General features: G+C 43.1%; 1 protein-coding gene across 10 annotated transcripts in view; it reads left to right on the forward strand.

Annotated features, from left to right (window-relative positions):
* ADAMTS7 (ADAM metallopeptidase with thrombospondin type 1 motif 7) overlaps positions 1–22,664 on the forward strand; it is a 142,924-nt gene that overhangs the window by 82,165 nt on the left and 38,095 nt on the right. For 9 of the 10 annotated variants that reach the window (XM_043493474.1, XM_043493473.1, XM_043493476.1 and 6 more), the window contains 7 exons: positions 1,705–1,831; positions 2,725–2,938; positions 9,081–11,018; positions 12,992–13,144; positions 13,963–14,136; positions 15,685–15,831; positions 16,900–17,059. In XM_043493474.1, coding sequence (XP_043349409.1) covers positions 1,705–1,831; positions 2,725–2,938; positions 9,081–11,018; positions 12,992–13,144; positions 13,963–14,136; positions 15,685–15,831; positions 16,900–17,059 — 2,913 coding nt within the window. The remainder of the gene's footprint in view (positions 1–1,704; positions 1,832–2,724; positions 2,939–9,080; positions 11,019–12,991; positions 13,145–13,962; positions 14,137–15,684; positions 15,832–16,899; positions 17,060–22,664) is intronic. The other variant, XM_043493480.1, reaches the window with a different exon arrangement.

Genomic DNA, 22,664 nt, shown 5'->3' on the forward strand with positions numbered 1-22,664 from the left:
TAAAAGAAGAGAGTAGCAGTCATCTTCTTTGTGTGCTGGAACTTTAAAATAGAGTGGCCTCTCTGACTGCTGCAGAGACAACTGTGGGGCAGCTACCCACTAACAGAGTGAGCCAGTGTACAGGTATTCATTCTCTCCTGGAGACTTGATATTTGCTCTTTCTTCCTTGTTTTCCTTAAACTGAAATACAATACTTTGTCCTGCCTGGAGTGCAGGGGACTAGCCTAGATGACCTGTCGAGGTTCCTTCCAGTCCTACACTTTGATGAAAAGTCAGCTAGACTGAGAAATGCATGCTTTGCTCTTTCGGAATGGATTAAAAGAACACGTGGAATGTGAAGTTTCACTCAGAGTGAAGGTTAAAGTGTAATGAGGCGAATTATATTCATTTTACATTATTGAACAACCTTTGATTTGTTTAAATACCTACTGTATTCAAGGGACCAAGGAACTTAAATGTCCTTGCTTATTCTGTGTTATTTCCTCACCACCCTGAGCTTTGAAAGTGAGTTGGCAACATATAATCTGACACATTTCTTTCTTTTATTCTTTCTTTCTTTCTTTCTTTTTTTGACAGCTACACATTTACAAGATCTTTCTACTCTTGATCTATAGGTTTCTGCTTGGAGTGCCCTAGATTGGATCTAAAGTTAGAATCTAAGAATTTATTTCATCCGGCCAAACAGATAACACATCCTGCTTCCCTGGGGAAAATCTTGCATTACCTGCTGTGTGTTTTGTGTAGTAGAGACTTGGTGCCCTGGGTGGAGTGGTACTCTTTCTAACCCTTCACTTCTACGCTGCACCAACCAGTGAGAGATGTGTATCCAGGATTCTTTTCCAGCACTGTGCAGTTCCAGAAATCAGATTGTGATAACATATCATGTATTGGGTTTCCTCCTGCCCTTTTCACATCCATGGACAATGCAAACGTTGTTCCTCCGACAAGCTATGCCAGTGCAGATGAGTGGGAGAGGGACAAAATTAAGTGGCTGCTGAGCAGAAAGGTGACCGTTTGTGGTTTCATGAACGGTATGAAAGATTCTGGGCAGGCATCATGGACAAACTCTGCAGAAACAGACTTTTCACGTCATTTAATTTTTAAGGATTTTTTTTCTTTTCTTCTTAGTAAGTCAGATTATATGGGGGCTTCCTGTAACATGTTAGCAATGGATTTTTAATGACCAAGCACCTTGAAACAAGAGAATAAAAATCACACGATGCCAGTGCCCAACTGATGTTTTTGTAGCTTACCACTTTAAAGGATCTATTGTGGGGAGTTCATTTTATTCCTCCTACATAAGCAGCATTATCATCTTTAATTTTTTACTATTTATAGGCTACTTTTTTGGTTGATTTAAATTAAGGAGTTGAGGGAGGGAGCTGCCAGCAGAATGGCTAACGAAGGGAAATCTCAGACAAAGGCACTGGTTGTTAATACTTTATGATATGTGCTGTGCATGTGTGTCTCAGAGCGCTGCAATCTAAACCTGACATCTGCTGACCTGAGGCCCAAATCATTTCATTCCAAGGCCACTTAATTATAACATTCCATGCCTCAAGCCTCCTATAAAGGGGGCTGATTGTAACAGCTACCTGCAGGTGTGCAGCTCAAACACTCAGCTCTTGACACACCAAAGCCATTTTCAGTGAGGGCCCTGCTTGCCAAACTAAACCCGTGTTTGCTGCCTCTCTCTGTCACCAGGCGTTCAGAGACAGATTGTGCACTGTGTTGAAAAGCTGGCGGGGCTAGTGGAGGAGCGGTACTGTGACTCATTGACCCGACCCGATGACAAGCAGCGGACGTGTAGCGAAGAGCCCTGCCCAGCCAGGTTTGCTTTCCTTTGCTTTTCCACCTTCTCATTCACCCAGCCCCGGATGCTCTCACTACTTTAACAGAGGGGCTGCGGGAGTGCAGTGTCTCAGCAGGTGCAAATTAGCATCTGAAGTCAGCGGATCTACACTGACCTACCGCAGCCTGGGCGCTGGCCTGTCTGTATAAAAGTGACCACTGGACTCCATGATTCTGCATCCAATTCCCTCCACCCTGGCCTCTGGTAAGAACTATGGTCCCAGTCCTGCAACTGGATCCATACAAGAGACCTTTTGCTCCTATGCAGAGCCTCACTGATGTCCATGTGAATAGGCATTTGCAGCTTGGGCCTGTAGACAGATCCTCAAAGGTATTTAGGTGCCTAATTCCTATTGAAGTCAATGGAAGTTAAGAGGATCCAGGTCTGAGCTCCCCTGGGTTAAGGCTTTGCTGGAAAGGCCATGAACTCACATGCTGCTCTATAGATAACAACTCATGCCACACAGTACTGCAGATAATCTCAAGAACAGATCCTGAATCCCAATGCCCTGTACTTTTCGGGAGGTTGAAATCCAAAACCCTGATCAGGAGCCAAGTTTCACTAGTGACCCCTACCTTTATAGTGGCCCGTCTGACCTCTAGACCGAAGAGCAGGAAAGGCTGCTGCAGACCCAGCTAGCCTCTGCTTTGCAAATGGCTTCTGTCTTTACACCTAAACCACACTCCAGGCTCCCAATGCCTGCGCAGATTGGAGTGTTTGAAATCCAGCTCAGAACGTGGAGACATGAACATCTCTGTAATGCTGAGTGTTTCGCTATAAAAGGAGGATAGATATTTCACTGTCACTAACAACAAACCTGCAAATGTGAATGCTCACTTCAGCTCCCACCTTTTCCCCTTTCATTTTCCTAGGTGGTGGGTTGGAGAGTGGCAGAAATGCTCTGCCACTTGTGGTGAAGCTGGGCTCATGAAGAGGACAGTCCTTTGCATTCAGAGTGTGTGGCTGGATGAACAACGGGCTTTGCAGCACACACAATGTCAGCATCTCTCCAAGCCAGATGCCACTGCGCCCTGTAATAGGGATATCCTCTGTCCTGCTCAATGGGCCATAGGCAACTGGTCTGAGGTGAGAAAGTCAAAGGGTAAAGAGCACATTTGTCTCAGTTCCTTGGGAAGCTTGAAGGGTCACTTAGATAAACATGCTCAGGGAACAGTGGGCTCTGCTGGAACCACAGAGAATTTTAGAGCAGTGGACCCCTGGGGATCTGCAGACTATGGCTAAGGAGTCTGCGAAAGGTTGTTGTTACCATAGAACCATGGTTTTCAACCTGTGGTCCGCAGACCTCTGGGGATCCTCAGACTATGTACAAGATTTCCAAAGGGGTCCGCACCTCCGTTTGAAAATGAAAAAAAGTTGAGACCCACTGTCTTAGAGAAACAACAAGGAATCTGGTGGCACTTTAAAGACTAACAGATTTATTTGGGAATAAGCCTCCTTGTTGTTTTTGTGGATATAGACTGACACGGCTACCCGCGGATATTCAGTTTAGAGAACTAATCCTTGATTCAGGTGGCTTGTTCATCACTGCACTCGCACGCAAAGCACAGGGCCCTCGTTAAGAATTCTCTGGGAAATCACGATGTCCTAGAACAATCTCAGCAGTGAAATACTTAGCGCAGGGGCTGGCTCAGATTAAACCATTTTAAAGAGGGGGGGAAAGAGAGGAATTCAGACAGAAAACTCAGGTTGGGGGGAGGGGGAGGTGTCATCTAGCTCTCATTCGAACTCCACCTGTCAGATATTCCTGGAACTAGTTGGAGTCCTGACAATTTAAACATTAAAATTCATTTTAATTCTCTTCTTTTTTTGAGGAGCTGCAATTATAAAAACCAGATCAAGTGAAAGGCAGGTTTATGACCCAGACAGATCTTAAAATAAAGAATCACCCCGAGGCTGTTATAATCTTTTTTTCTTCTTCAAATTTGGCTGTTTCCTCCATCAGGGTCTAGTAAAAAGTCGGTGCTTGATGCAAAGAATTAGACTGACAGAAATAAAAGCTTTTAAAGCTTTTTAAATATTTTGCAGCACTACAAGTTTCCACCCTAAACTTTGGCAGAATTCTGCACATGTTTTGAGCACACTGCAACATGGAGTTTTAGGGAAGTCGTGAGAGTTTGTATGTGTGTACACACTACGGGTGTGTCCACACTATAGTTAGACACCCGCAGCTGGCCTATGACAGCTGACTCCGGCTAAGGGGCTCGAGCTCAGGGTCTGTTTAAGTGTGGTGTAGACCTTCAGGGTCAGGCAGCAGCACAAGCTCTGGGACCCTCCCACGTCACAGGATCCTAGCACCTGGACTCCAGCATGAGCACAAACATCTACACTGCTATTAAATAGCCCTTAGCCCAAGACCTGCAAGCCTGAGTCAGCTGGCACGGGCCAGTTTTTAATTGCTGTGTATACAGAACCTTGTCCGTGGGTGGTTAACTGCTCTGTACATATACTGTCATATATGGTCATGAGGAAATTGACTTTTCACTTTTAAAAAAGAGAGCAGGCTAGAGTGAATGACTGTATAGAGCTGCCCAGACTGTTCACTGATCAGCTTAAATGATGCCCTGCTATTAATGGCTATTTAAACAGATAAATCAGCCAGGTAAATTGAGGTAGCGGAGGAATTCTCATAAGAATGGGGAGGTTTGGATGTGGGAGGAGTTTGGTAAAAAGAGTTAGGTCAGCCAAAGCTGGTGGCAAAGCAAGAGTTTATTTTCTGTAAAATATTTTTTCTTTGACATTGGCTATTTTTCAAAAATGGAACTTTCCATTATGTATATAAATTTCCAATAAGTTACATTTTCATTAAAAATGTCCATAGAACATGTATTTTCATTTACTATATATATATATATATATATATATATATATATATATATATATATATATATATAAACCTTTTTGATTTTTTGTATTGCAAGCTTGATGGGTCATCTTAATCACAGTTTTGATTTTTAACTAAAAATCATAATTTCAAATTTTAAAACTATCCAGCTTAAATATAAGTTTTGGTTTTAAATTGTTTACCAAAAACACAACAGAATGAAAAGGTGAAAAGGTGAAGGGAAGAATGTAAATGATAATTGGGAACTGTTTAAGAAAATATTTTACTAGATGCCCCAAAAGCCACAATTCCACAATCAAGAAAGAAGGCTTCACTGATCAAAAAACCAACTTATCTTAGAGGGGAAGTGAAAGAAGCTATAAAAAATTTACATATATATAAACAAATGGGAGAAAGGGGACATTTATAGCAATGAATATAAATTAGAAACATGAATTGTAGAAAATTGATAAGGGAAGCAAAAGGATACAAATAGACCTTTATGGCCAGCAGTGTTAAGGACAATAACAGAGATTTGTTAAAATGTATTAGGAACAAAAGTAATCCGAACAGTGGTTACTCCATTGCGAGATGGAAATGGTAGAATTGCCCATAATAATACAAAATAAGCAGAAGTGTTCAATAAATATTTTTGTTGGAGGGGAAAAACAGATGAAGTATTCATATCGGATGATGATGAAATTCTTTCCATTTCAAGAGAACTCAGGTCAACAGGTCTGGATAACTTGCATCTAAAAGTTTAAAAGGGGCTGGCTGAGGAGCCCTCTGGACCATTTATGGTGATTTTCAAGAAGTTCAGTAAGAACACTGTGGAAGTTCCAGAAGGCGGGAAGAGAGATAAAGTTGTGCCAATATTTTAAAAGGGTCAGTTGGAAGAGCTGGGTATTTATAGACCTGCCAGCCTAACATTGATCCTGAGCAAAATAATGCAACAGCTGATATGGTAGTCAATGAATAAAGAATTAAATGAGGGTAATATTATTTATGTCAAATATCAGTTTATGTTTGATATCTTTTTTTGATGAAATTACAAGTTTGGCTGATAATGGTAATAGTGTTGTTGTAATATATGTAGAGTTCTGAAAGGCATTTAATAAGTTACCACATGACATTTTGATTAAGAAACTAGAATGATCCAAAATCTATGTGGCATACATTAAATTGATAAAAACAGGCTAATGATAGGTCTCAAAATGTAATTGTAAGAAGGGAATCATCGCTGAGTGGGTGTGTTTGCAGTGGGTCCCACAGGGAACAATTCTTGGCCCTTTGCTATTTAACATTTTTATCAGCGATCTGGAAGAAAACATAAAATCATTCCTGATAAAATTTGCAAATGACACAGAGACTGGGGGAGTGGTAAATAATGAAAAAGACAGGTCAGTGATCCAAAACAATCCAGATTGCTTTGTAAACTGAATGCAAACAAACAGTATTCATTGTAATATAGCCAAAAGCAAAGTCATGCTGCTAGAAACAAAGAACGCAAGCCATATTTACAGGATAGGGGCTGCTAGCCCAGGAAGAACTTACTCTGAAAAAGACTTGTGGGTCATGGTGGATAATCAGCAGAATCATAGAATCATAGAATATCAGGGTTGGAAGGGACCCCAGAAGGTCATCTAGTCCAACCCCCTGCTCAAAGCAGGACCAAGTCCCAGTTCCCAGAACATGAGCTCCCAGTTCAATGCTGTGGTCAAAAGGCTAAAGTATGTTGTTAAACTTTTCCTCTGCTTGTTGGTTGCCACTCCTGTGAAGTTCCTAATCTCTCACTCCTTGTGCTGTCCTGATAGTTGAGATCAGCCTGCTGAGATCCCCTAGATTCAAACATCAGGAGACTGGGGCCAGAGTGTTCTCAGTGGAGGTTTTCTACTCTGGAACTTAGTTCCCTTGTGTCTTAGCTGCCTGAGCTTTTGGACCTTCTGGGTACAGTGTTGGGGCCACCTGTTTTCTCAGGCTTTGGCGTATGTAATAAGGAATGGGCTATAGACATTGCTCCTTGTTCCGGTTGTGTTTTTATGGTGACAGCAGGGTGGTGCGAAATAGGCTTGGATCCTGCTAAGAGATGTTAGTACGTTGTAACATGTTATTTCAGTTCTATTTTGTAACTGGTATAAATGCCTGGCAATAGGCCCTTGTTGTTATAAATAAACTGCTCCTTGTGCCAAGCACATTCTTTACTCCAGATTCACTCATATTTTACATTTCTAAAGAGCCTGTAACCTACAGTAAACGAAGGCTCCGTCCTGCCCTTTGATACTCGGGCAGAGGCTGTGAGCTGCTGAGTCAGCAACTGATAAATGCAGGGAACCTTGGGGCTGACTAAGGATGGAGAAGATGCTTCACTGGATCTGTCCTACACACAGGAGCCCACTGAAATTATAGTGGGGACCATAAGTTCTTTGCTAGTCCAGGACTGGCCCTTGGTTCCCAATGGGGAGAACAAAATTAAAACATCATGAATTGATTTACATTTAGAACCAAAAAGGTATTTGAAAATCCTTCACTGACATGCTGAGAACAGAGTTCAAGAAACCAGTGTTTTCCCCATAGCATTAAGCATACATCATATGCACATAAAGCCAGAATGAAGACACACACCCTTCCCGCAATGCCACCCCTACTTGTCCATCCATCCATCCATCCATCCATCCATCCAAGTTATTCATACTACCCTCCTTCACCATAGTGTCTGAGCACCTCACAATTTGCAATGTATTTATCCATACAGCGCTCCTATGAGGTAAGGCAGTGCCGTTATCCCCATTGTACAGATGGGAAACTGAGGCACCAAGAGACTAAATGACTTACCCAGGGTCACACTGGCAGTCTGAGACAGAGCAGAGAATTTAACAGGGCTTGTGCCCTAATCACCGGACCAACCTCTGTTCAACCATTGCAGTAGAAACACAATCTTGAACTCTGTCTTAGTATGTTCATGAGAATGGGCTTGTTTTCCTCATATTTTGATTGAAAATATTAATACACTTGTTCTTTTTAGTATATGGGCCAGTGGCACGAATGGTTCATGTCACAGCTCTCACTGGTCAACTAGGATTTCTCCAGTGTGGGCGAGCACCCAGGGTAGATGGCCAGTGTGCCGGCTCTGTGCACATCTCATAACCCCCGCACTGTGTGCCCTAGGGAGAGGATGTGACCTCCACTCCACTCACTTCACTCCCCAGCTGCCTTATTGGTCCTTATTAATAAGTGCCAAGGGTTAGCGAGGCCCTTAGCAGCATGGGGAACTGCAGAAGCACAAAGTTGGCACCTAATGACCTTTGCACAAATGTAACGTACCCACCCCCATACACACACACATACACACATTCACATGGGTCTGCCCCCAAGCACAGCGTGGCCAGACTCTACATATAAACTCTGCAAATAATCTGAGAAGTTAATCTGTGCAATTCACCTTGAATTCTGATTGCCTTGCTTTGGTCACTGTAAATTAACTTCTTGCCCAAACTGATATATTGTCAACCCAAATATATGGTATTTCTATTGAAATCCCCTGTGTTTAGGTTTGCTTTTCTAGTTTGATTATGTAAGGGACTTTGTAATACATGACTAATGCTATATAAATCAGTTATAATGAAGCATAATGATCTGCGGCTCACTCAGAGCAAGTGTGATGTTAATGGAATTACATATTAGGTAGGATAATTTCACTGACCTTATTTCCAGTTTGTGGGTCTCTTTTATACTGAATAATGTCAATGGGTCCATTATGTGCTTTTCCTCAACCAAACATCTTATTAATCCTCGTTTTTTCATTTACCAGGCCTGCACCCTTTATTTAACAATCTCTTTCAAGAGAAGGGCCAGAATTCATGGCAACTGCTGTTGGGGCTATTAGATCATCTTATCCAGTCCTCTCCCCAAACCCAACTCCAAGAAAACTTTCTGGCCAGCATGTAGGTTGCAAGTTTCAGCCTGAAGCAAAATAGGCCGAGATATAAATACACCAGCAAAATGGTTTGTAAGAGAAATATTATAGGCTCACTACCAGACTTTTTTTTTGTAATATACAGATTTCTAGGTACTGTATATCTAGCCAGCAGAACTAAGTACCATAATATTTAGTAAAGCACTCCTGAGTCAAGTTGGTTGGAGAAGGTACAGAATTTTTATTAATTGCATGAGCATGCTGCTCAGTTGAAGTGTTTTCTGGCTTCTGGTTTTACAGGCTTAGAGAGCTAGCACTGATATTAACATAGTCACGCCCATGCAAATATTAAATCATCTCATTTGCATAGCCACTGCCACGGTTGTATGATAATGCATGTCCTTACTGTAATTTACTGACTACTGTTTCTCATGCTCTCGTTTCTGATATTTTCATTTCTTTTTCTTCTCTAGTGCTCAGTAACATGTGGAAATGGAACACAAAGACGCCTTGTTTATTGCAGTAACAATACTAGGACAACTTGTGATCGTACACAGAGACCACTGTCAGAAACTACTTGCTCCCTGAAGCAATGCCAGAAGAAAATAGAAAATGCCAACACTGACTGGTCTGGCAGCGGATCTTCAAGCAGAGAACTATTTAATGAAATAAATTACATTCCCAATCATCACATTTCCCACTTCAGCCCCTCAATTCCAAATAATCCAAAATCCAAAGACAAGAATGTCATAACTGAGGAAGATTTTTCAAGCAGCAGTAACAAAAAGGGAAATGTGTTTGTTGATGATTTTTACTATGATTATAATTTTATCAATTTCCATGAAGATCTATCCTATGATCCCCTGGGTGAGAAAGACATTAAGAGTGAGGGGTTTAAACCAGATGCAGAGGGCGAGGCAGCTAATAACCTGGAGGATTCTAATGAAACGTCTCCTAACATTCCATATAATGTAAAACCAGAAGGAGAACGCAATGAAGGAAACTCAGCAAGAAGTGATACAAGTACTTCTGCAGATGTGCATAATGAAGAAAAGGACAAAGCTGGGGTTGGAGACAGTAAGACTCTCTTCAGCATAACTGAAGAATATGAGGATATCAGGACAGCTACCGCCCACTACATAACCCCCTCCTACATTGGAGAGAAGGAGGAGGAAATGCATATGCCACTTTCTGAAGATCAGCCATCCACTGAGAATGGAACAAGACTTTATTCTATAAACAGCCCAGATAATCTGCCCTCTGATAAAACCCAAGGAGTCCTGCTGACAGAGACCATTTCTGAAGAGGATGCGACAGTCACCATCCCCTCTATCAGTTATCCTTATCTGGCCATCCCCACTCCACCACTGCCTGTTGACAAGGGCAGTGCTGGTGGAGAAGAGATGTATGACATTTGGGGAAGTCCAGGAGAGCCTGGAAGCAGAGAAGAGGATGGTAAAAGCACAGAGGTTCCTGTTAACAATGACAGCAAAGATGATGGCTTGGCTGGTATTGCCCAGCCAGGCCAGGAAGATACCAATGAAATGGATTTGGTCATCATTGATGATGGTGAAACTGACTCCAAAACCAAAGATGAAAACGCAAAGGCCGGTATAACCGCAACAGCGGAGAGTGCAGATGTGAACAGGCCCGCATATAACCGGCCTCCCCAGCCAACGACAAACGAGCCACTGCATCCTGCAGCTAAGGACATCCCTTTCCCCTCCACTGAACGCAGATCTGAGCAGGAAACAGGAGGCACTCGTGAAGACACGGACCCCACTATGGGTTCATATAATTCAGATAACAAAGAACCGGATGACCAGATATTCCGGTCAGAGGATGTACAGAACCAGCTAGATGATTTCAGTGCTGTTTCACAGACACACAACACGCAAGCAGCCACCATGACAGCTCGTCCCCTGCTGTGGTCCATGCCCCCCCACATGCATGAGCCATCCACACAAGAAAGCAGGACACTTACATCAAACAGTCTAGCCCACCAGGGTGCCCAAGCACCAGCCGTGCCAATATCTTCAGATCCAAACCCCACAGGTGGTCCAGAAGGGACGCTTTCTGCTTTGCCAGCCGAGTTAGCCACAGCATGGTGGGCTGAGAGGGAAGCGAATGAAATAAAGACGACTCATTATACAAAGGATGTGTTTTCTGATGTGCCCGGGGCCACCCGCGCAGGCCCAAATGAAAGCGCGGGCCCGAGTGAGAGCTCGCCATGGGGCACCCAAAGGATATTTGCTAATCGGGATGGAGAACACGGAACATCTCTCCCCACGCCCAGCCTTCCAGACCAGCAGCAGCAGGAGGCAGAAGCAAAGGAGGGTTCTTTCCTATTGCTCCCTGCTACCAGAGCAGCCCCAGTAACGACCAGCTGGGAAGTTGGGAGCTGGAGTGAGGCAAGTACAGCTGAAACCTGTGAAAAGAGTAACCCAGGCACTGTCTGGAAGACGGGCCCGTTCCTTTAGCAGGGCTTTGTCGCGCAGGGCGCTCTTGTTGGGCTTGCAGAAAAGGTGCTTGTTTCACAGATCCATTCTTTTCCTTGCCAAGCTCCATTTCCACATGTTAGCAGAAGAAATTAGCAGTGCGCCAGCAGGCAAGAAAACATGCTCAAGACCACAAATGGGCTTCCAATTCACTTCCGCTATTTGTATTACTGGAGGACATGGGGGCCCCGTCAGGTCAGAGCCCTTTTGTGCCAGGCACTGTACAGACATAAAGTAAAATGCAGACCCTGCCCCAAAAAGCTCGGTTACACCTTTGTGTGAGAGAGCCTTAAAACATGGTAAAATCACAGGGATTCTATTCGCAGCAAGACTACAACTTACCAGAAAAATCATACAGCACCGAGTTTGCACATTGAGCTACTGTCGCTAATTATTAGTGTCCCTTTATTGTAAGGCAATAGCTTCCTATGACTATTCTTTGGATAGACTTTGCAATGACATACAAATGGCTGATGCAATTCATTGCATGGTAATAAAGTGAGAGTCAAAAAAGCACAAAGAAAACATACATTAGTGTGCCTTTCTGCTTCCCCAGAATAATCTGAATTTCCCTCTGCTGCATTTTCTCTATTGGGAATGTCTTTTACAGAGCTCCCAATGTGCAGTGGGTCTTATGCTGCTCAGGGACATCTATGTCACAGCAATGAAACAGAATTACGCTGGTTTAACTGAGAGCACAATCTAATCACATATTCTGAATGTGGCTCATCAGTTCCTGATGCAGGACTAGAATAATGCCCATGTTCAATGCCCTTTTTATACATCTTGTGTGCTTGATTGTCTTAGACTGATATTAAGGATTGTCCCAAAATTCTTAAGTTCTGTACCCAATCTTCTCAAGAGTCTCCTCATAATTAGTCTTTAGTGCTGCATAACCATGAGAATAATGTGTGCTCTGGAAAATAAGATGCAAGAGATAAGCCCAGAGAGGAGAACAAGATGCAGGCTCTACACTTTGGAAGGGGACTGATAGGAGAGAGAAGTTTATCAGAACTTGTATCACATAAAAAGACTTGAGAGGTGAACAACAAAAAAAAGGAATGCTTGGCCTTAAAGGAAATGAGGAGGAGTTTCTTTGCAGAGAGCAGTTAAACAAATGAAGGCAGCAATACTAATTAAATGAAACTCTAAAATCAACCAGGCTAAATCCAACCATGTTCAATTAAAGACCCTGGAGCTGCACCCACTTACCCCGTGACATCATGGCCCAGTAGGTGCAGCTACTTCCTAATCAGTTACAAACTCCTGGTGGGTAATGCCAAGTAACAGTCAAATACATGGCTCTGTAAAGCATTACAGAAGGCAAAGCTGGAGTGGAGAAGAAAGGAGACAGTGTCCCAGCCAGAGCAGACACAACTAAAGTTATTCTAGAGGAGCTCCTTTCCTACTCTTCTTCCTCCCAAAACACAAGGAAGCCTGAAGTCCTCTAGGAATAGATTAGAGAATGAGAGTCTTGCTGGGGAATTTGTAAACTAATGCAAAGACTTCTCTAGCAGGGATAAAGTTCTCGATTAACTTCTTTAGGACGGTTTAAATGTTCTATAGAAAGGGTTTCATTCTCTGTTACATTCTGTGGTTGTGATTCACTGTTGCATTGACAGTGATGTAACACCACTGACCTGCAGTAATCCAGTGGTGAACTGGGCCCTGCAGGTTTTAAGACACATTTCTGCAGAATCCCATTTAATTTTTATTGCATCCTTGTGATTTTACCCCTGTCGAATGCCATAGGATTTTTCCATGAAGAAAAGTTCTTTGCTTTGCTGTCTGTGTAGCTCAGTACTCCCTGATTGCTGAGCTTTGGTTTCAGTGTGTGGGTGGAGGCAGGGGTTAATTTTTGCTCTGTGTTACTGACTGTGTTCCAGTGTTCCACAGCCTGTGGCTTAGGAGCTAGCTGGAGGACAGTGCATTGTAGCACAGGCAAAGATGAAGATTGTGTTGCTGCAAATAAACCTGTCCCTGCTCGAAGGTGTTACCTGAGACCATGTTCCTCGTGGCGTATTGGAAACTGGAGTAAGGTAAACAAAGATATTCAAACCAAAAATGCGGAGGGTATTTGGACTTTCCTTCTCCTTGCCCTTTATTGGTGTCTCTGGGTATATCTGCATTGCAAAGAAAAACGCAAGTCTCAGAGCCAGGGTTAATTGACTCAGACACGCTGGGCTCAGGCTGCGGAGCTAAGAATAGCAGCGTAAACATTCCTGTTGTGGCTGAAGCCCAAACTAGGAAACCCAGTGAGCATAAAGAGTAACTAAGTGGCAACATAATAGTTCTGATTGGAAGGGAGTCAGCAAAAGTAGGAGTACAATCAGTTAGGGTGGTCAAAAGAGGCATGGGCCAAAGCTAAAGAAAGGAGAGTTGGGGGAGGATACTGGGGAATAACTTGGGGGTGTTAGGCTCTCAGAAAGTTTCACAAGAACCCCTCATAGCGCGAGACTTTTGAAACTAGACTGGACAATCCCATTGAGAATGAATGGTAGGCAACGCTCCTGGAATGGCAGGATTACTGTGGATGATTTTAATAGTTCTTAACTTTCAAGATCTGTGGATGTGGGGACATGACCTCAAAAATCTGTCACCACTAAAAATGCAAATAGAATCCCTTCAGAGTGGAAAGTACTGGTGGTGGTAGTCATGCTTAGGACCCTCTCCAGCTTGGGCCAGCTACAATCATGGAGATACCCAAAGGCAAAAACTGTAAGAGTTAATGAAAGACAGAGCTTGACAATTCATTTCTTTAATATCTGGGTAAACTCAACTTTGCCAGAGAGATTCATGTCTGGACACTGTTACCGCCTCTGCTCCGCCAGCCTGATTCCTTGTATTGTTTACTCAGTGCTCCAAGAACTGCGGAGGGGGACTGAAGGTTCGGGACGTGCACTGCGTTGATTCCCGAGAACAGAGGCTTCTGCGGCCCTTTCATTGTCAAGCTGTTTTCTACAAGCCCCCAGTGCAGACTTCCTGCCAAACCAAGCCTTGTCTGGACTGGTATACCTCATCCTGGAGAGAGGTGAGGGGGATTTCTAGAGAGAGAAGGTACATGCAATACATCGTCGGAGATGGGCCTGATCCAAACTTCACGAGAGTTCAGAGGTTCCTGATGCAGGCCTGTCTGTAAGGAATACATGAAGGGAGAGATGGACCAAATTTTTTTCAATATTTTTAATAGCTGTTTGCAAATAACCAAACACTATCAAGTGTCTATTAAATGATGAACTGCCAAACTATGATGAAAATTGGGTTAATCTCAGACACGTGTTGAATGTTCTAATGGAAATTCCAGGAGGCAACTGCTGCTCTTTGTTCTCTTCCACTTGCCCCCATAGGTTTCCATGGGCAGATCAACAGTCCCACAAACTAGGGAGACTAATAAATCTGGTGCTGTGATCCAAACCCTGCTGTTAGTTGGATGTAGGAGAATCTAGCTGGCGCTAGCCATCTGTGGTTCCCACCAGGGGTCACCTCAGCAGGCTGGTAAAGGCTCTCAGCCCCAAAATAGCTTGTAACTTCTGTTTTCCTTTCCTGTTTTTTCTTTGTTTACTGGAGATGTCACAGAATGAGGCATTCTGGTATATCATTGGGGAGAGGCATTCTGAGATTACAAGGGGACTTCAGGTATTTTTGAAGCCACATAATGATGCATCCTGGGATACCTTCAGTTGGAAGATTCCACAGAAAAATGTTTAAATGGTTAATTAAATGTTATTTCTTCACTGATTTTCTCCTTCTCCACCAGTCTGAGCTTGGCACAGTTCTCACACACAGTTCTGCTTTCGCAACCTCCATGCTTACACTGCAGCATGGGATTAGCCCATTATCTTTTATTCCATGTTCATTTTTGCCTTCAGCTTTACAAGTAGCCTGTCAGCTAAATAAAGGAATCTGAAGGCCTTGAAATCTATTGTTTACTCTACATTCTCCCTGTTAAATATCTTCCTAAGCTGGATCCATTTATCACTAGATGCCCCATTCATTTTCTTATCTGTATATCCAGTAAATATATTTTTTGTCTGGTTTGTGATGTGATGTTTCACATCAGCGCTTATTTTTCATTCCCTTCCCTGCAAATACATTTTGCTGGCATTTTACTTTTGCTTAGCCTCATAGTGCAGCGAATAATGGCTATTATTTAAGAAGTACACAGTAGTACCAGACAGCTTGTAGGCCACATTCCACACTCGGTTCGGCTTGTCTGACTCTCATTGATGAGAAGTCAGTGGGAGTATTGTGTGAGCTTTGCTGTGGGCAGAATCTGACCCTCTAAGTATTTGGATCTAGAAAGTAGTAAATGTATATGAGCTGAGATCTGCTGTAATCTTACAAAGCTGTGTGTGCCTAAGAGCCAAACTTCAAATCCATTTAGTATCCTCACTTCCACAAATGAAACCATGTGCCGACAATAGTTATAATCACAAAAATGGGCATTTGACATTGGAGGCAAATTTTTCTTAGGGCTGCTTCACACTGTAATTCCATAAGAAATGAGTAAGTGGGGTGTTTTTCCCTTTCTGGTACTCCAGACTGATTCTGATTCAATGGTTTGTTTGTTTCTCCTTAGTGCTCTGAGTCATGCGGCAGAGGTGAGCAGGAGCGCTTAGTTACATGTCCAGAATTCAGACGGTGTAATGAAATGTTAAGGCCAAATAACACAAGACCCTGCAACACTCACCCATGTACCAAATGGGTAGTAGGATCATGGGGAGAGGTGAGCAAATGTTTAAGGGAAATAAATATCTCCTGCAGCTGAATTTCTCTTGGGAATTAATCACATGTATTTTTGTACAGCAGTTTTCCAAGGACTTAACTGTGATCTCAGATAAGCATACACCTGCTATACCACCTGGTCTGTAACATTGATTTCTGCAATCAAGCCCACACAATTGATAGCAGAGTTTATAAGGCCTTGTCTACACTTAAACATTTTGCCGCTTTAACTATCCTGGCTTAGTTAAAGCAGCAAAAAAACCCCAGTATAGATGCATAAGAGTGCTTGTACCAGTCTAGCTTATTTTGGTTTGGCAAAGTGAAATAAAGATGCTGGTATAAATCACCTTATACCACTATAACTGTGTCTATACTAGGGCTTTTCCCAAAATAACAATGTTGGCAAAAAATCACACCCTTCATTGACATAGTTATGGTGGTAAAACTTTTCAGTGCCAACCAACATCCCAGTCCATGTCCGTGTACTTGAGAAGTGAATGGAGACGTATTGTGAGTGACTCAGTTTCAATAAATTGAACAGAATATTGACAAAAATAAACCACACTGTAGAGTTTCTCATAGACTAGCTTTGCTGAGAAAAGGCACTCGGGGAATTCTGTTTCTAAAGAAGTCCTATTTTGACCAGATACGTTGTAAAAACTGGACAAGCCAGGCCAGCTGTGAAGACAATAAAGGTTAATGGACATGTGTTGCTAACCGTGCCTCATGTCCAGCCAAACAAGAAGCCTCCCACCTCCTCAGTCAGCAGAATTAATCGAGGTCTGTTCACTTAGCGGAAGCTAATGTTGTGTGCCTAAACTTTGGGTTACGTGCAATAGAAATGCCTTTGTAGCCTATACAAACAGAACTAACTGGAGCAGGGGATAAAGGAGAAATAAGTTCTACAAAGACAGTGTAGGAATTTTGCTTGGGTGCCACTTTAAACCTGTGAATAGCAATGTAGCATATCAATATTTAAGTGCAGTCTCAAATCCAGCAGCAACATATATAAAATAAACCTTAATTCTGGATGCAACTGATTATATCCCAGCTAATTAACTTTCTGCAGTGCACAGCTACCTGTGGTGGTGGCATCCAGCGGCGACAGGTGAAGTGCATGAATACAAAAACTGGCGAAGCTGAAGAAGACAGTAGCCTATGTGACCACGAAAAGTGGCCAGAGAACACCCAGAAGTGCAATCCCCAGGACTGTGACAATAGCGAGTCAAGTAAGTGTTTAATAACTAATGCAAGGTCATATGACTTCAAAAACTTAGCACAGAAAATTCAGGGATTCAATATACTTCTTGCCAATGAAATTAACATTACATATTTTTCTCTTTAAGCGAGTCAAGCTGCACAAGGGCTTGTGCAAGGATTTCCAGTGTAGAAATTCTGCATTTCGTGAACTCTGCTGAGGTTTAGTTATGATCTAAGGGAATTGTAGACAGTTGAACTTTGCTTCCAGTTAAGAAACTCTAAACTGGGGGATTGAATTCAGAATAAATATTTGCATTAAATCACTTCTGTATTCTAGTGCAATCTTGTTGATACCCCTGGAATGATGCCACAGCTAAACAGATTGGAATCACACACAATGTGGAGCCCATTTAGGAAAGCTATAATGAAAAACCTTTTGTCATCACAATTTAGAATTATTAATTATCTAAAGGTTGACAGTAGATTAAATTTAGCCGTACTCAGACTCGTGTAACAATGGGCTCACCTGGAATAAGTAAAGATATTATAGCAGCCACAATACACAGAAGCTGGGCCATATCTTCAGCTTGTATAAATCAGTAGCTTCCTTGCCTTCAATGGAGCTATGCTGATTTACACCAACTGCAGATCTGGCCTTTCCAGTTAAGCACAGATAATGTCATTGCTGTTGTTCAACCTTAGAGCCAATGATATTTCTATGAGGCAACAGGAATGATTTAAAAACCATCCAGATGTTCCAGTTTGGCATACAGGCGAATTGGGATTTGGGGGGTTAATCCTTCGAAGTGCTGAACACTCTGGCCCAAGTCAGCAAAGCACTTGAATGAATGGCACTGCTCACATGTTTAAAATTAAGCCCATGCCTCTGTGCATGGCTGGATCAGGCTGGAGGACTGAGCCCCTGGGAGGACTGAACGCTTTGCGAGGTTGTTCATGTGATGTAGCATTGTGCTTTACGTAATGTCCAACAGGTGTCAGAATTTAGAAATAGCTTTACAAGAAAATATGGTTTTACTGGATATGAAAACATCTGGCTGGCTGCAAAGCAGGTGTTGCATGAGGTTATCAGATTTTCATCTCAGCCATATTAAGTAGCAGGATAGACATTGTACTGTACTCTACAGGTGGGATTTTCAAAAGTGCTCAGCATTGGACTAACTCTGCTCTGATTGAAGTCAAAATGAGTTTTACCAGGGACATCAGTAGGTGCAGTTAGGACAGAACCAACTGAAAGCCCCTCATTGACTTCAGTGGGTCTTGGATCAGGCCCCTTATCCTCTGTTTCTGAGAAGGAGTATTTAATTCTGAGCAAATGTAGCAAAGAAATTTGATTTTACTTGCGGGGAAAAAACAGACTGAAGCTTTTGATCTGAACATCCATGCCCGCACCCAGCCATCTCATTGGCTTTCCTCATCCTCTAGTGTGTAAAATAAACACTACTAGTTCATATGTTATAAACATTTGTCAGCCTGCAGTTCCACCCACTCAGCGAGGAATCAAGCATTGCATGGCGAAGATTTATTATGCCACTTCAGATATGAATCATGCGCAATGCACAGTGTGTCATCTGAAAAGACAGAAGGAAATTTCAGGATCTCAGGCCTCCTAAACATCTGTGGTGTGAACTTGCCATATTGATTTACATAATTGTCCTGCCATACAGGAGAAGTCCCCTCAAAACTGAGTTTAACGAAGGAGTGAAGTAAGTTCCAGGTTTACAATGTGGGACTCAGCACATCTGTGCAATAATGCAATTGCCATATTTCCTGTAGAGATCGGAAACATTCCAGAACTCTCATTGTACCAGCCAGCAAAATTGAACAAACCAGTAACTAGATAAAAACTCAACATTTGCCCACAGGATCTGAGATTCCACAGCTATTTCCTATAATAAGTACAAGGAAATATAGTGCTGCATCATTTCACACACTGTTGGTAAATGTTGTTTAAATGGCATGCACGTCCTTGGATTTATGGTCTCTTTTCCCCTTACTAAGCTGTGCCCTGAAAAGGACTGAAAACCACATTGTCACATGGTGCATTTTCTGGGTTCAGTCAATGTAAATATTGTTGCTAACAGAACTTAAAGCCTCCTATTGTTTGTGTTATCCCATCCTCACATTTCACTTGTGAACCCCTCAGGGTAACTAACCGGAGGGAGCAGATTGTGGCTGCTAATCTGAAAGACAATGGGCAAACCTAATCTTTTAGGGGAAAATCCTGCCCTCTGTCTCCACCATGGCTATGCAGAGTGTTGCCTGGCAAAGTGGAGCCAACACAGTTCTGCTACATGGGAAGGGAGTGATATAAAGAGGGAGGCGTACGCCACCTGTGGCATGGACATCCACAGAGCAGTGGCTGCCAGGTAGCAACACACATGGGGCAGTGCTATTGGATCAGACGCTGCATAGACCTTCCTACCCTGCCGAGGGAGCACACTGGCAGCTGCTGCAGCATCAGAGCTGCAGAACAGCAGTAAGGTAGGGAAGGGAAGGGGGGTGTTTCTGTCCCACAGCCCTTCGGCGCTACCCAGAACCCAGCCCAGCTACTCTGGCAGGTTGATGAGCTGAGAATTTGGGCTTTTCCAAGCTATATTCCTTTATTACATTTATAAGGAGCAGCTATAATTCTTTTTATGCATGGCTTTAATGTATATTTAGGACCTTCATTAACCCCTGATATTTTATTCTCTTTTCCTGCCTCCTTCCTCATGTTAGTGGGAAATGTGTAGTCCCCTTTCAGAGCCCTGCACTGGCCAGGAAAGTGGTGTGAATGGAGGAGTTTTGCCCAGTTTGTATATTTACGGGGGGCTCTCATCTGTGAAATTAACATAACTTTCTGAAGGATGCTAATGTAATAGGAGATGACAGTCTTGCCTTTAAAATAATACAATGCAGAGCATTGATAACAGCAGATCGCTCACACCTCCTCAGCAAGCTGGGGCAGCTGGAATGTTCCCTTTTGCCTGGTTCACCACCCCTGACTAAAGGCAGGTTTTCTCCTATTAATAAAAAGAATTTTCAGTTTTAGTCCTTTCAATGGTCATAGATTTGATGCATGTTTTTTAAGCAGTTTGTGGACACATGTTTTTCAGCTCTCTACATCTGAATAGCCTAGCAGATGGGTGTGTAGGTCTGCAGGGTCCTTGACTGGAGTTGTTTTATAATGGCACCAAGGAATATCTAGCTTGGGGAAGGCAAGGCAAGCAGCTGACATGCACATAGGTCCAAATCAGAGTATTCAGAAGTTTCACGTCATTAAAAAGGAAAACAGCAGAGAGAGATGTTGCCAATATGGAACCTCGGGCAATTGATAGTCCTTGTGGATGGAAAATCATACGGCAATATACAATGATTGTTCTCTTCCTTTTCCTCCCTTTGTTCTCATGCTGAATAGCAATGATAAATAGGCTCAAAATATCTCTGCACTGATATATATTTGTATGAGTCGCTTCCCTGTGGTAATAGGACTGTATTTCTATAAGCCTAAGAAAGCGTCATGCCAGAGACATAGAGTGAGAAATGGGTGCCAAAGGGCCATAGTGATGTAAGGGGCCCTTTAGCAAATGACCCTTGCTACTCGTGTTTCCTTGAGTAAAGGACAGGTCACTATGATCCTTTCAGGGTGGAGGCTGCACGAGAAGCACTTATTATTAACCCTTTCATGGTTCAAATTCATGCACCCAAGGTGGGGGAAATTCTCATGCTTCAGGGCATCTCCACAATGCTCCTTTCCTAGGACCAGTGGCAGTGAAAATACCATAATCTAGCCCATCGTGTCCAGCCAGCAGGGGGTCTGGTAGCCATTGTCAGTGGTACGATAAACCACTTAAAGTAACCTTTAACCGGCAATTATTTCTGTCCATCGTCAGAGCCATGCCGGGATACAGCTGTTAACAGCCATGCCAAGTCTCTGGGCTGCGTGGGGTCCTTGGGCCAGGCTGGTGGCCTTGCATGTACATGCCCATCACATTCTCCCTTCACCCAGACTGAATACGAACCATGGAAGGGTTAACAAACGGTCTGGAATTTAGACTCAGATCACACTGATTAGGGATGCAACAAGGCAAACTAGGTGGGGTGCAAAGCTGGCTAATGAGGTGTCAGTGGTCATGGTTAAAATACAAAAGGAGGACCTGTGGCACCTTAGAGACTAACAAATTTATTTGAGCATAAGCTTTCGTGAGCTATAGCTCACTTCATCGGATGTGAGCTGTAGCTCACGAAAGCTTATGCTCAAATAAATTTGTTAGTCTCTAAGGTGCCACAAGTCCTCCTTTTCTTTTTGCGAATACAGACTAACATAGCTGCTACTCTGAAACTGGTTAAAATACAGGCATTTAGATGGGGGATTAATATGCCAGAACCAACCGATTGCAGATGAATTACCTGCATTGTAGATTGAACTCACCTTTTGGAGCTTTGAGCCAGAAATGTAGGTTAATGCCCAGGAGTGATCAGAGGCTCCTCTAAGAGCTGGGTTAATGCTGAACAGTTCCAGTTCATAACCATGTCTTTTGAAATGCAGCAAAACCCAAAACACTGGGATTTCATTACTCTGAATGCAGGAGTGCGGGGACTAGGGTGACCAGATGTCCTGATTTTAGGATCTTTTTCTTATATAGGCTCCTATTACCCCCCACCCCCATCCTGATTTTTCAAACTTGCTGTCTGGTCACCCTAGCTGGGACAGTTTTGTAGAGTTTACACAGAGTGACTGATACAATGTGAGAAACTTAACCCTCTTCTGCCTTCCATTCTACCTCCACCCATCCTTCCCCAAGATGCAAACAAGAAAAATCCTTAAACTCTCACCGTTTTAAACTAGGTCAAAAACTGAAAGCAATACAACCATCTTAAATCCACCTGCCCCCTAAGAAGTCCCTGAGTTAAATCGGTGGTAGTAGGCAATTATTTTCCTGTGACCCATTGCACAGAGACTCTGAACTTTATTTCAATCCAGTTGTGCAAACAACTGTAACTTATTGGGACTCTGCTTCCCACATAAAGCAAAGAATACATGCTGCACATTGTGAAAACAGGGCAGTCACCTAACCTACTTGTGAAAACAGCCTGTCCAAATGCAGACAAACTGACATGAGGTATCCTTAAAGAAGTCGGCTCTTCCCCAGACTCTTAGAATTTTGATGCACATTTTCTTTTCATTTTGGTTCAATCAAGAAAGCAGCCCTCACTCCCTCCTGCAACCGTGATTCAGAGCCACGGGATGTCATGTTACGAAAGGAGTGGCTAGGTTCCTAACAGACTACGGGGGAGTTTGCAGGTAGAGTTAAGTGACTGGATTCAGAAGAAGCTTGCAAAGCATCCCAGGGGCAGCTCAGCGGGCAGCGTAGCATTTTGTTGTGTGACACACTGGTCAGAGAGACCTTGACATTCATGCCCTTCAAAACCTGGTGAAGCTGTGGCTGCGTGAAGGGATAGTGCCCCTTGCTCGTTGTGCTCAGATAACAGCTTTGCAATGTCCCAAAAGCTAGCTTGCTATAAGTCACCTATGTTATTGACATTGAGCACATGCAGTTACCATGAGTGAAAGGAGATTCCCTATGCAGGGGAGGGGAGAAGTGTCTGCAAACCCTCTGACCCCACTTAGGC

The sequence above is a fragment of the Dermochelys coriacea genome, chromosome 10 (genome assembly GCF_009764565.3).
Source record: "Dermochelys coriacea isolate rDerCor1 chromosome 10, rDerCor1.pri.v4, whole genome shotgun sequence".
NCBI classification, from domain to species: domain Eukaryota; kingdom Metazoa; phylum Chordata; order Testudines; family Dermochelyidae; genus Dermochelys; species Dermochelys coriacea.